Genomic DNA, 15,082 nt, shown 5'->3' with positions numbered 1-15,082 from the left:
AAAACTAACATCCAGACCCCTCAGCCCCATGCATCTGAATCTGCAGTCCCAACGTCACTCTGGGCACCAGGTGACTGGCTCGGCCTGCACAATACGCAGGGGACTCTTTGGTACAGCAGAGGACAACCTGAAGATTACTTGGTGGGCCTAAGCCAAGACTGTTGCTGCTTTTTGTTTTGTTTTGTCTTTATATCTTTGATATCTTTGCCTGTGTTGAATGGGGGTTGTCGGTTGGTTTTACACGTGAAAGTATTTGATTTTTTCTTTGTTGTTGTCGTTGTTGTTGTGCTTGGTGATTTGCTTTGTTATGAAATTGCCCTACCAGGACACAGCTTAAGAGGCACAAGATTCAACATATCCAGAGGCCAACTCCAGACCAAACCAGAGTACTACCGGGTTTGACCTACAAGTCATACACCCAGAGGGAATTCTCTGCAGGCACTAGAGCCCATAGAGGCCAAACCACATTTAAGTGGTCAACCTTCACACAGCAGAACGCCCTGCGGTGGGCAGAGCCGTCTCACAACTAGTCAGCCTAGGAGTTAACCCCACCTACTCACAGGCGAAAAGCAATTAAAGATCTTCTTTACCAGGACAATATACACAACACAAGAGTCACCTTTGGAGCACACGCAGAGAAGAACGAAGTAGTGCAAGTCAAATATAAAGGACACATACTACAGAAGATAACCCAGCAAGAACTAAGGACTCTAGGGGATCTACCTAATACATCGAAGCAAACACAGAGAGTCAGCCAGAAAGGGGAAACAAAGACACACGTCCCAAATAAAAAACAGAAGAAACCTCCAGAAATGGAACCAAATGAAACAGAGGTAACCAACCTATCAGAGACAGAGTTCAGAACACTGATGATAAGAATGTTTAAGGAACTTAGAGACGACATAAAGAGGGATGTAGAAATCATAACGAACAACCAGTTAGAACTAAAGAACACAATTACTGAAATAAAGAGCTCACTTGAAGGAATTAACAGCAGGTTAGATGAAGCAGAGGATCGAATCAGCGACTTAGAAGACAAGTTAGCAGAGATCACCCAAACAGAACAACAGAAAGAAAAAAGAATAAAAACCAATGAAGATGGTTTAAGAGACCTCTGGGATAACATCAGGCGCAACAACATGTGCATCATAGGAATACCAGAAGGTGAAGAGAGGAAGCAAGGGATTGAGAACATATTTGAAGTAATAATGTCCGAAAACTTCCCTAACCTGATGAAGGAAACTGACATACAAGCCCAGGAAGTGCAGAGAGTTCCAACCAGGATAAACCCAAAAATGTCCACACCAAGACACATTATAGTTAAAATGGCAAAGCTGAAAGACAAAGAGACAATCCTAAAAGCAGCAAGAGAAAGACAGAGGGTTACATACAAGGGAACTCCCATAAGACTATCAAATGACTTTTCTACAGAAACATTGAAGGCCAGGAGAGAGTGGCAGATACTCAAAGTGATGGAAAACAAAGGCCTACAACCTAGATTGCTTTATCCAGCAAAGCTATCATTTAAAGTTGATGGAGAGATAAAGAGCTTCCCAGAAAAGAATAAGCTAAAGGAATTTATTACCACCAAGCCACCATTGCAAGAAATACTAAAAGGACTTCTGTAAATAGAAGAAAGATGAAAACAATCTAACTACAAATTTAAAAATGGCAATAACTATGTACCTATCAATAATCACTTTAAATGTAAACGGATTAAATGCTCCAATCAAGAGACATAGGGTGGCTGAGTGGATAAGAAAGCAAGACCCCTGTATATGCTGTATACAAGAGACTCACCTCAGATCAAAAGATACACACAGGCTGAAACTGAAGGGTTGGAGTAAGATATTTCATGCAAATGGAAATGAGAAAAAGCTGGAGTTGCAATCCTTATATATAACAAAATAGACTTTAAAATGAAGAACATATTAAAAGACAAAGATGGGCACTATATAATAATAAAGGGATCGATCCGACAAGAGGACACAACCCTAATAAACATCTATGCACCCAACATAGGAGCACCTAAATATATAAAACAGATATTGACTGACATAAAGACAGAGATCAACAGTAACACTATCGTAGTAGGGGACTTCAACACACATCTGACAACAAGGGACAGGTCTTCTAGGCAGAAAATCAATATGGAAACAACAGCCTTAAATGATACATTGGACCACTTGGATTTAATTGATATTTTCAGAGCATTTCACCCCAATGCTGCAAAATACACGTTCTTCTCAAGCGCACATGGAACATTTCCCAAGATAGACCATATGTTAGGCCACAAAACAAGTCTTGATAAATTTAAGAAAATTGACATCGTACCAATTGTCTTCTCTGACCACAGTGCTAGGAAATTAGAAATGCACTACAGGGGAAAAACGGAAGACACACCAATTCATGGAGGCTGAATAACATGTTACTAAATAATGAATGGGTCAAGCAGGAGATCAAGGAAGAAATCAAAAGATATCTCGAGACAAACGAAAATGAAAACACGATGACCCAAAATCTATGGGATGCCGCGAAAGCAGTCCTAAGAGGGAAATTCATAACATTGCTGGCCTACCTAAAGAAACATGAAACATCACCAATCAACAGTTTATCTTCACACTTAAGGGATCTGGAAAAAGAACAGCAAAATAAGCCCAAAGGGAGCACAAGGAAGGAGATAATAAAGATCAGAGCGCAAATAAATGAAATAGAAACCAGAAAAACAATACAAAAGATCAATGAATCCAAGAGTTGGTTCTTAGAGAAGATAAACAAAATTGACAAACTTTTAGCCAGACTCATTAAAAAAAGAGAGAGAGGACCCAAATTAATAAAATCAGAAATGAAAGCGGAGAAGTGACAACAGACACCGCTGAAATACAAAAAATTTTAAGAAATTACTATGAGCAACTATATGCCAACAAATTTGACAATCTGGAAGAAATGGACAATTTTCTAGAGGAGTACAACCTTCCAAGGCTAACTCAAGAAGAAACAGAAAACCTGAATAGGCTGATCACCACCACGGAAATTGAATCAGTAATCAACAATCTCCCAACAAACAAAAGCCCTGGACCAGATGGCTTTACAGGTGAATTTTACAAAACGTTCAAATAAGAATTATCACCTATTCTCCTCAAGCTCTTCCAAAAAATCCAGAAGGAGGGAAGACTCCCAAACACTTTTTACGAAGCCACTATCACCCTGATCCCAAAATCAGACAAAGACACCACAAAGAAAGAAAACTACAGGCCGATATCGCTAATGAACATAGATGCAAAAATCCTCAACAAAATATTAGCGAACAGAATTCAGCAATACATTAAAAAGATCGTACACGATGATCAAGTGGGATTCGTTCCTGGTATGCAAGGGTGGTTCAACATCCGCAAATCAATTAATGTGATACACCACATTAACAAAATGAAAAATAAAAATCACATGATCAATAGATGCAGAAAAAGCATTTGATAAAATCCAGCAGCCATTTATGATAAAAACCCTTAAGAAAGTGGGAATAGAGGGATCATATCTCAACATAATAAAGGCCATTTATGATAAACCCACAGCTAACATCATACTCAACAGGGAAAAGCTAAAACCATTCCCCCTAAGATCAGGAACAAGGCAAGGTTGCCCACTTTCTCCACTTCTATTCAACATAGTGCTGGAAGTTCTAGCCACAGCAATCAGACAAGAAAAAGAAATAAAAGGCATCAAAATTGGTAAGGAGGAAGTAAAATTGTCATTATATGCAGATGATATGATACTATATATAGAGAACCCTAAAGACTCCACCAAGAAACTATTAGAGCTGATAGATGAATTTAGTAAAGTAGCAGGATACAAAATTAATTTTCAGAAATCCGTTGCATTTGTATATACCAATAATAAAATATCAGAAGGAGATATTAAGAAAACAATCCCATTTACAATTGCTTCAAAGACTATAAAATACCTAGGAATAAATTTAACCAAAGAAGTAAAAGATCTGTACTCAGAAAATTATAAGACACTGAAGAAAGAAATGAAGGAAGATACAAATAGATGGAAACACATACCATGTTCATGGATAGGAAGAATTAATATAGGTAAAATGTCCATACTGCCTAAGGCAATATACATATTCAACGCAATTCCTATCAAACTACCAATGATGTTTTTCACAGAAATAGAACATATAATCCTAAAATTTATATAGGACCATAAAAGACCCCGGATAGCCTCAGCAATCTTGAAAAATAAGAACAAAGTGGGAGATATAACAATACCTGACATCAAATTATACTACAAGGCTACAGTAATCAAAACAGCATGGTACTGGCATAAAAACAGACACATAGATCAATGGAACAGAATAGAGAGTCCAGAAATAAATCCATGCCTATATGGCCATTTAATCTACGACAATAGAAGCAAGAATGTACGGTGGGGTAAAGACAGTCTATTCAATAAATGGTGGTGGGAAACCTGGACAGACACATGCAAAAAAATGAAGCTTGACCACCTCCTTACACCATATACAAAAATAAATTCAAAATGGCTTAAAGACTTAAATGTAAGATCTGAAACCATAAAATTCCTAGAAGAAAATATAGGAAGAAACTTCACAGACATTACCTGGAGTAAGATTTTTACTGATATATCCCCTCACGCGAGGGAAGTAAGAGAAAAAATAAACATGTGGGATTACATCAAACTAAAAAGTTTTTTCACAGCAAAGGAAACCATCAATAAAACAAAAAGTGATCCCACGGAATGGGAAAAGATATTTGCCAATGATATATCTGATAAGGGGTTAATATCACAAATTTATAAAAAACTCACTCAACTCAACTCCAAAAAAACAAACAACCCAATTAAAAAATGGGCAGAGGAGATGAAGAGACATTTTTCTAAAAAGGACATACAGATGGCAAACAGACATATGAAGAAATGCTCAACCTCACTAACCATCAGAGAAATGCAAATAAAAACCACAATGAGATACCACCTCACCCCAGTCAAAATGGCTATCATCAGTAAATCAACAAACAACAAGTGCTGGCGCGGATGTGGAGAAAAGGGAACGCTTGTGCACTGTTGATGGGATTGCAGATTGGTGCAACCACTATGGAAAACAGTATGGAGGTATCTCAAAAATCTGAAAATGGAACTACCTTATGATCCAGCAATTCCACTCCTAGGTATCTATCTGGAGAAATCCAAAACTCCAATTCAAAAATCTTTATGCACTCCTATGTTTATTGCAGCACTATACACAATAGTCAAGACATGGAAACAACTGAAATGCCCATTGGTAGATGACTGGATTAAGAAACTGTGGTACATTTATACAATGGAGTATTACACAGCCATAAAGAAGAAAGAAATCTTACCATTTGCAACAACATTGATGGACCTAGAGAACATTATGTTAAGTGAAATAAGTCAGACAGAGAAAGACAAATACCATATGATCTCACTTATATGCGGAATCTAAAGAAAAGAGTAAGTGAATGAACTAATCAGAAACAGTTTTGGAGACATAGAGGAAAAACTGAGGGTTGCTAGATGGGCGGGGGGGTGGGGATAAGGGGGAAGGTGAGGGGATTAGAAAACAGTCAGTAACCACAAGATGGCCACGGGGTCTTGAAAATTAATTTGGGGAATGTAATCAATAATGTTGTGGAGATTTTGTGGGGTGTCCAATGGACACGTGTCCCATTTGGGAGACCACTTCGGGGATGATGTGGATGCCTGATCACTGCGCTGTGCACCTGAAGCTGAATGATAATGAATGCCAACTATGATTTTATATATATATATATATATATATATGTATATAGTTACAAGAAGCAGAGTACAGCATTAGGAATAGAGACAGTGGAAATGTAATGGCTCTGTGTGATGTCAGAGGGATAGTGGATGGGGGGAGGGGGGTTCACACAGTGTGAGGGACATAAATGATAAACGTCTAAGTATTACTTTGTCTTGTGCACCTGAAACTAATTAAAAAAAAAAATCAACACGAAAAGAGCCTGGGATCCAAGGTCCTACATTACACTTCAATTTCAACAATATTGATTAGGTCGGACAATCCAAAAATCCCTAATGACTCAGAATAGAAATGTAGGATTAAAAGGAAAACCAGAAGTAAGTCTCCCATGAAGCCAAACAGAAGATTCAAATTGTGAGTTGACTAAGGGAGTTTTTTGAATTATGAAAAGATTTAAGCACATAAAGTAGGGTTTTGATGAACAGGAGTAAAGGGGCTTCCACAATTTATTTATTAACTTCCTAATTATTCTTCTATGACTATGAAGAAAAAGGACAATTTGTAATTTCCTGATACTAAGGCTTTGTGAACTGGATGTAGTTAAACAGTTATCTTCTGTGTTCATTCTCTACAATAAGACTAAAATTGATCTGAAGTCATATCCCAAGACCCTCTTGTAGACACTGATAATGTCCCTCGGGGCATGTCCTCTCCTTCTTCTTTTCAGCAGTAGTCCCCTTGAGAATGAAACCAAAATAATTCCCTGTCCCTCTGTTAAACGTTGGTCCTTGTGGTAAACAATTTTGGTGCTAGGCACACTTTCATGTCCCTCTACTAAACAACTGAAAACAACAATAACTTGGCTACTGGTCCCAGGAAATTCTTGCTCCTGGGAGATAAGGCTGTGGGTCAGCTAAAAGAGTTTATTCAATAAAACTAATGATCTTACTGTGCTCAACCTTCATCTTACTGTGCTCAACTATCCAAAGCTATTAAATTATAAACTCCGCAAATTCTAACTAGTGTGTCACCTTGCAAGACCAACTTTAAAATCACCCAGCAGAGGCTCTAAAACTCTATAAATATCCTCCTTTAATTACCCATTTTAGAGTGCTATTAATACTCTGCCAAGATGATGTTCACTCTTACTGCATTTGGTCTAATAAACTTTGTTTTGCTCGATCAACAGGTTTTTCAGGTCTTTAGGGGGATTGATTGTGAACAATCCAAGGGAATCTAAGTGTTTGAGTTACCTCAAGGAGTAGAGCCACATGAACTATCTGACTATTTCTGTTGTGTTTGAACTACTGATGGGGAAAGTCTTTTTGTATAACTGTTGAGCTCTTGTCCTACTGATAATGGACTCTTTCGCTTCTCCTACCTCTTGTCCTTTCCATTCACTTTAATTTCTTTGGGACTGCACCTAGTCACTAGCTGAAGCACACAGGTCACAACTTATTGTGCTGGCCTCTTACCTCCCTGATCGCAACCCACCCCTTGCTAGAGGAAAATAGCCTTGGATAATGGGTGAGGAGCTGGGATCTAATCCTGGATATATCACTTACTGGTTTCTGGATCTATATTAACTGACTTCTCTACATATCTATTTTTTCATGAGGTAGTATAAAGTCCACTTGTGACATCCATAATTTTTAAATCAATATTAAATATGCACGTGCTTTATGTCTTGTAAAGCCATTTCACTTGCAACATTTTATTGCAAATTCAAAATACCATATGTGTTACCATTTTCAAATGAGAAAAATCAATGGTCTTGAAGGTCAAGTGACATCCAAGTTCACAAAGCTAGAAACAGTGGATCTAGCACTCAAATGACATATAATTTTTGAAGCCTTAAGATGCTAAACAGAATAAGGGTTCTTTCTCTGATTATTATAGTACCTTCCATTTTTAAAAACAGTCCCCTTGGCATCTGGTGTTTTCATTGTTCCCAACCAGTTAATAAGGTTTAAATATTACATTTCTACAGCAGTTCACAGTTTATAAAGCAATTTCCCATTTATTATTTCACTTAATTTTATATTTAGTTTGTCGCACTGATGAAAACAAGAAGGAAAGCCACAAGCACTCACCTGGTAGGACAATACCTGCCCTTTTCTTTTGACTGGTAACCGGGTTATGAAAGCAGCAAGTGACAGAACGATGGGTGTTATTTTTGAGAAGAACACTCATCTTTAGGTGCAATAATCCAGCTACATCCTGAGAGGAGATTTTTGATGAGGGTGGAATTACGTTCCCTCTGCTGTCTCTCAACTCCATCAGGGCTTGTGGAAACCACCCTCCTGAGCTACACTCCACGATGATATCTTTTGTGTCAGAAACCTGAAGATTAATCTGTATGTTCATGCCAAGAGCTGGAGGAGGAGAGAGAAATAACAGTAATGATTGGTGTGGACTCAAGAATTAATAAGTAAATGTTTCCTTTCATTCTCTGTGTCTGCTATAATATGCCATAAGTTTAATAGGGATGGCCACAATTAGGGCAGGGCTAATACACTGATCCAAATCCAAGCTAACAGGACACCAAGGTATTAACCATAGAAGAAATGATTGACAAATCAGACTTTATGGAAATTAATCATTTCTGTTCATCAAAAGACAGGTAGAAAGTGAAAAATCAAGCTACAGACTAGAAGACATTCACAATACATCTGAGAAAAGAGTTGAGTCCAAAACACAATTTTAAAAATACTATAAATCAGTAAGACAGACAAACCTGTTTTTTTAAATGGACAAAAGATTTGAAGAGATATTCAATTTACATACACACACACACACACACACACACACACACACACGGGACCAATAAGTGTATGCAAAGATGCTCAGCACCACTGACTCTCAGGGAAGTAAATGCTAGTACTAATGAGTACTAATGCCTACCGAAAGTATGCTCAAGAATACTCGCGGTAGCATTATTCATATCCAAACCAAAAGTAATCCAAATGTCCAGTTGCAGCACAGAATAGTACAAAAGAAATGCGAAAGAACACATTTTGTTATTCACAATAACATAAATGAGTAATGGTGAGCAATTGTGTATCTAAATGTGTGATTCCACTTTTATCATCCTCTAGAAGAAGTACAACTTATCTATTGTCACAGAAGTTAGAATGATGGTTACCTTCATAGGAGGAGAGTGATAGTGACTAGAAAGGAGAAAGATGGACCCTTCTGGGGTGCTGGAAATATTTAATATTTTGATCTAAAGGGTGAAATCTAAAGGATTTCACATGGGTGTCCCCATATGTGAAAATTCACTGAGCTGTACATTTAAGATTTGTATACTGTACTATTTATAAAGTGTACCTCAATACAAAAAGAAAAATAATTTTAAAAAATCCAAATTAGAATCAAGTCTATTCGGTGTCCTCATCTCTACATTAGTTATTTTGAAATTTGCATCATCACTTTTTGAGCATAAAACCTGCATCAAGTTCTTTTTGGGAGTAAATACGTAAGTATACAAATAATAAATTTTTAAAAATAAAAATGATGTGTTTAGAGTTTTGTCTGCCAGTAATGATGATGAGGTAATTTGAACCAATCTTCCATCTGAAGACAACCCAAATGTGGATGAAATACAAAAAGCATCTCCTAAAATTTGCTCAAAGTTCTACTAAGATAAAGAGCAATTACAGGACCTGAACAGGGAAAGGATTGAAATTAGGAGAAGGTTTAGCTATTTCTGCCTCTGAATATTTGCTTGTCAGGGAGGACAGCTAATGCTCTTGAGTTTCTTTTAGAGAGTTTCTGGGAGTAAGAGAAAAAAGATCGGAACCTAGAAGATGAAGATTCTGGTGCATTAACCCTACCCCATACCCAATTTGTTCTATCAATTCAATGAAGTCTAATAAAAACCTAAAGGTATGAGTGTGTGTGTGAGAGAGAGAGGAAGAGAGAGAAAGAGAGAGAGAGAGAGAGATTTGACAAATTGATGCTAAAATTTTCATACAGGCACATACTTGCACATGTGTGAAATTGTATATGTAGTTATTTACTTAAATTATTAGAGCATTGCTTGCACACCAAAAGCTTGAAAGCAATCTGCATATTCTTTAATAGGATATGAGGAAGATAATTTCTACAGCATCCACAATCCATTGCAATGTAACACTGCAACCATAGAAGGAATAGAAAAAAATTTATACACTGATATGAAATTTCTTTCAGTTCATATTATTAAGCAAAAAAAGCAAGTTTTAAAAAACTAGTATGTTAGCATTTATTTAAAAAGAAAATATGGATATATATAAAGAAAATATAGATATATACTTGTATGCCTGTGTTTGTATATGCATGTACATATGTATGTTTATGTATATTATTTATATAAATGTAAAATATCTCAGGGAGTGATATTTAAGAAACTAATCATATAGCTGTGAAATTCATGGCTATAAGGTGAAATTCATGGCTATAAGATGGGAATATATTGAAACTTTTCACCATGCCCTCTTCAAATTATTAAATTTTGAATCTTGATGTTTTCATTCAGAAAGTAATATTTAAAGAAAACAAAAATCAGTAACATTTCTACATCACAACCATAATCATTAAAATGTGTAACAATAACATCCCATTCATAATCCAAAAAAAATTGACTAATGAAATTTGACAAAAGTTGTGCAAGATCTTTATGGGTAAATATATCAAATTTAACTGAAATAAAATTGAAATAAAATAAAGAAGGTTGAGTAAATGTTCATTGGTGTATTATAATAAAGAAACATGGCAAATCTCACTAAACCAGTCTATAAATTCAGTACAATTTCAATCATAACTACTGAGAGGCTTTAATTTTTTAACTACAATTCATACATTGTATGAATTTGTCTTCAAAACTCCAAACAGTTTTGAAGAAGGGTAGCAAGACTGGAAGACAGGCCCTATCATATATCAAAGCACATAGCGATAGTAATGTAAATAATCAAATTAAAAACTCATAAAAAGACCCATTTGGAGGTATGGACTTGGTAAATGACAGCAATACCTTACAATTATTGGGAATAGTCAACAAATATATATCTTAATATTGAAAGACATTATTATCTCATAACAAACACAAAAGTAAAATCTGTATAAATCAAGAACTAAATGTGAAAAAATCTTTAAAAATTTAAAAGGAAATATCTTTATAATTTGAGAATAGGAAGATGTTTCTTAAATGTTACACAAATTATAAATCATAATTGGTAGACTGTAAATTTGATAATTTCAAAATTATATCTGTGCAACAAAAATTACCATGTTTTTCCCCCAAAAAACAATAGACTAAATATTACTGCAACATAAATGAAAACAGAAATGTAATATCCAGAATAAAAAAATTTCCCATAAATTAAGAAAACCATCAAAGAACTCAATAGCAAAATGGGTAAAAATAATAAACAGGCAAGAAGCAGAAAGGAAAAATACAATATCCATTATATAACAAAGAATAATTTACTATCAATAAGGAAACTAAAATCAAAATTGCCAAAGTTTAAAAACATGATAATTCCAAGTATTGATGTGGATATAGCTTTTGCATGACTTGAGTCCAATATAAATTGGTCCAATCATTTTGTTGGGCAATTGCCAAATTAATTTGAAGATATTTGTATACAATGGCCTAGCAACTTCCCTCCTAGCTGTATTTCCTAAAGGAAGTCTTGCACACAAAGATTACAGTTTAACATGGGAACAGGAACTTGACTACCACCTTAATGCACAGTGATATGGGAATATGTAAATCAGTAGTCATATATTTGTGGGCTGGAATACTGTACTACAGTTAAAAAGAATGAATTGTATCTACTTGAATAAGCATGAATTGATATCAAAATAAAATATTAAGACTATTATCAGGTCAATAGAATATATATATGATGATAGTAATGTGTAAAATTTAAAAACACAAAATAATATAATCTACTTTTATGAATGACTACATAAACTAAAAGAGACAATATGAGTTTAATGATTATTTCTTGGAAAGGAGAAAAATGAATGGCACCATCGAGGAGTACAAAGGTGACTTTCACTTGATCTGAAGAAAATATGACAAATTGCTAACCAAGTATCTGGATTATTATATTATTCTATGTATTTTTCTACAAATTATACTATTTCATTATATTGAAAAGTTGTAAATTTTTAAAAATGCCCTGAGATCTTTTTCTCATGGCCCAGCATTAATGAATCCTGGATCATGGGTCCAGAGTAGCACTACCAAGGAAACCTGGAGATGACTCCTCTGTCCTTACCTGCCACCTTCAGATCCGTGGTGGCCTCTTCATAGGTGTCATCATCTTGAAAGAAACAGTGGTACTGCCCCTCATCAAAAACACTGATATTGTGGATTCTGAGCGTCATTTTGCCCTCTCCCAAGGCGTCCATCAGTAACACTGTCCGATTTACATAGTTCTGAGTGTTTTTTCCGGAGAGTTTTTTCCTATGCTCATACACGTGAACTAGTTGAGAGTAGTGATCCCGGTACCAGCCTACGTTCATGTGTTCTGCATTCTGTGGTGGGGACAGCTGGCAGCTGAGCTCAGCATGTCCGCCTAACATGGCCACCTGGTGGCTCCTGGAGCTGCTCACAGTGAAATGCTCTGTGGAGGAAGTTAGAGACCAAGGGTTTAGTCTGAAGTCCTGAGAAGAACGCTTCACCTAGATCCCTCTGCCCCGGACATATTAGCCTACTTTCTGATTCTTGATGCCAAGTCCTTTCTGACTCAAAACTTTATTCTCAGAGATTTTTTTCACTCTGGCAGCAGCTTTCCTTCCTCAGACACTTCAGTCACAGCCTCCTTATCTCTCCTTAGGGAAATTTTTTATGACCACCCATTTAACATTTCCCTTAATCATAACTAAACATGTCTTCATAGCACATATTACTACCTGATATTTTAAATTTCTGTATTACCTCATGGCCCACTAACTTGTAAGTCATGCAATAGCAGAGTCTTGTTTCATTTCCCTTTTTAAGTCTCTTTATTATCCCCCATGCATAAAACATCACTTGGACATAGTAGGCACTCTGCAAATACTTAATGAAGGAATGGAAGATACTCCCTTGTTGAGAGGTGGGATGTGGACCACTATTGCTGAACAACATCCTTTACTTATCAAATATACCACAGCTTTTTTTCAGTATCCATTTTTGGTGGATTAAAGATGGCCACAAAATTTTTGATGTCCCTTCCACGAAGAGAAAGGGTCTATGTCCCCTCCTCTTCAAACTGTGTTCTGAGATTGCTTTGCTCAGGAGAATATGGCAGAAGACACCCTGCAATAATTTCTGAGCCTGTCTGAAGAAATGAGCAGCTCTCTCTCTCTTTTTATTTATTTATTTATTTTTTGGTAACATTCTTTCTGGAAGCCATGAGCTACCAAAATGAAGTCTGACTGCACTGAGACATCCATGGCAGAAAGGCCATTTGGCATGCCATTTGACAACTCCAGCTGATCCCAGCCTTCTAGCCTACTCCACCCAAGTGCCAGACATCTGAATAAAGCAACTTGGGTCCTTCAGACCATCCTGCCCATAAGCTGAATAAACCAAGTGACAGTCTATGTCACGTGGAACAGAAGAATCACCCAGCTAAGCACTGGCCAGAATTCTTGACCCACAAAGCTGTGAGATATTATAAAATGCTTGTTGTTTTAAATCATTGGGGTAATTTGTCATGAAGCTATAGATAACTATCACACACATCCTCACATTCTCTGAGTTTTTGCTCCTTTCAACTATGCCAAATGCGTTCCTGTCTCTGTCAACAATGCTTATCGTTCTCACCATAAGGAATCTGAATTACCACTTAAGGCCCACGGCACTAAGAAAAATTTGTGGACAGATCCAGATCACACCATTTCTTTACCTGAGGTCCTACTAAACTTCTAATTCATAGTCACATAAATGATCATGGTTCGTTGTTAAATAAAGGGAAATATGCATTATGATTTGCCAGATTTTGAGTCTTCCTGGGGTAGATGGTAGGCATTTATCTGTCTCTTAGGTACATCATTACAGCGCTGTGGTATGAAGTTGGGGCTGAGAAAAATGCAGTCACTGACACAACATTTCTTAATAATAAGTTGTGTTAGGACTCATTTTTATCCTCAAAACTAGAACAAAAAGGGTAGGAGCTGAGGAATATCAGTGAGAAAGCTTCCTCATTTCGTTTAGTGTCACTCATCTCCCTTATCTTCCCTTATAGAGGTGACACACCATGCAAAGGAAATAGACAGTCCTACCTGAGGTGGGTGCTACCATCAGTAAGAGAAGAATGGCCACAAAGTATCCAGACACGCTGGAAAATAAAGGCTCCATCACACCTGGAAAATGAAATAGCAACTGTGGGGTCAATCAGGCAGCAAGAATCATGGTCACACACACACACACACACACACACACACACACACACACGACATAATTTTGAAAGCTTGCCTTTTGAGAGAATTCCTTTTGATGTACAACCAAATGACTTAGTGAAACTACAGGTGTCAGACGCAGTGCGATTATCTCTTTTCCTCTTTCCTTCCTGTGCTCTTACTGTGGCTCATTGCTTTCATCAATTTACTATTCTGAACGGCAGCTGTGGCAGACAAGAGCATAAAGGCGTACAGAACCCAGCTAGACACATCCCACACTCATTTGGCCCCATCTGCTCCATGGCCTGGGCCACTTAGTGGAGAGCCCTGGCTGCTGCCTCTGATATTGCCTCTTTCCTAAAGGGAACACTTGTGTGTCTTCTGTAGGGGATAGGCCCGCTTTAGCAAAATATCTATCACCCCATTGTTATGGGCAGGGTTTGACCAGCCTGAATCCATGGAACTTCTGGCTATTCTCACTACTTCTACATTCAAAGAAAATGCCACAATAGTGGTGTAGGGTCTCGATTCCACAATAGCTGCCCAGAGGGCCTGGGTAAAATAACTCATCTGCAAAGGTGTGTTAACTGCTTGTGAGATAAACTTGGATCAATCAGATACAGGAAATAGGAAGCAGCAAGCAGACAAATGCTACTCCTTTCTTACTTTATTTCTTAATTTCCCCCCTCACTTTTGCTGCCTAAATTACAACTCCCCTCCAATAAATTCTTAGTAATACGTTTGGTCATAGGCTCTTTTTCTAGGAATCCTAGACAGAAAAAAAAGGCATGGCTAAGATATGGGAATATGGATTAGCATGCTGGATTGAGGGACCTATATTTGGTTGCATATATTCAATAGTTAAGCAAAGTCTGGTTCATGAAGGATCTCAAATGTGTCAATAAATAAAATATTAGATTTCACCTGCTAGAATATGGAGTG

The 15,082-nt window shown here is 36.9% G+C and overlaps 1 protein-coding gene across 1 annotated transcript in view; it reads right to left on the bottom strand.

The window, feature by feature from the left end:
* Positions 1–15,082, bottom strand: part of LOC117027467 (putative selection and upkeep of intraepithelial T-cells protein 1 homolog) — a 38,360-nt gene that overhangs the window by 13,578 nt on the left and 9,700 nt on the right. The window contains exons 2-4 of the mRNA XM_033115277.1: positions 14,024–14,104; positions 12,031–12,378; positions 7,855–8,136 (exon numbers count right to left, since the gene is read on the bottom strand). Coding sequence (XP_032971168.1) covers positions 7,855–8,136; positions 12,031–12,378; positions 14,024–14,104 — 711 coding nt within the window. The remainder of the gene's footprint in view (positions 1–7,854; positions 8,137–12,030; positions 12,379–14,023; positions 14,105–15,082) is intronic.

The sequence above is a fragment of the Rhinolophus ferrumequinum genome, chromosome 9 (assembly GCF_004115265.2).
Source record: "Rhinolophus ferrumequinum isolate MPI-CBG mRhiFer1 chromosome 9, mRhiFer1_v1.p, whole genome shotgun sequence".
Lineage (NCBI taxonomy): Eukaryota > Metazoa > Chordata > Mammalia > Chiroptera > Rhinolophidae > Rhinolophus > Rhinolophus ferrumequinum.
Note: the sequence above shows the minus strand (reverse complement) of the source record. Positions and strands in the feature narration are given on the sequence as shown.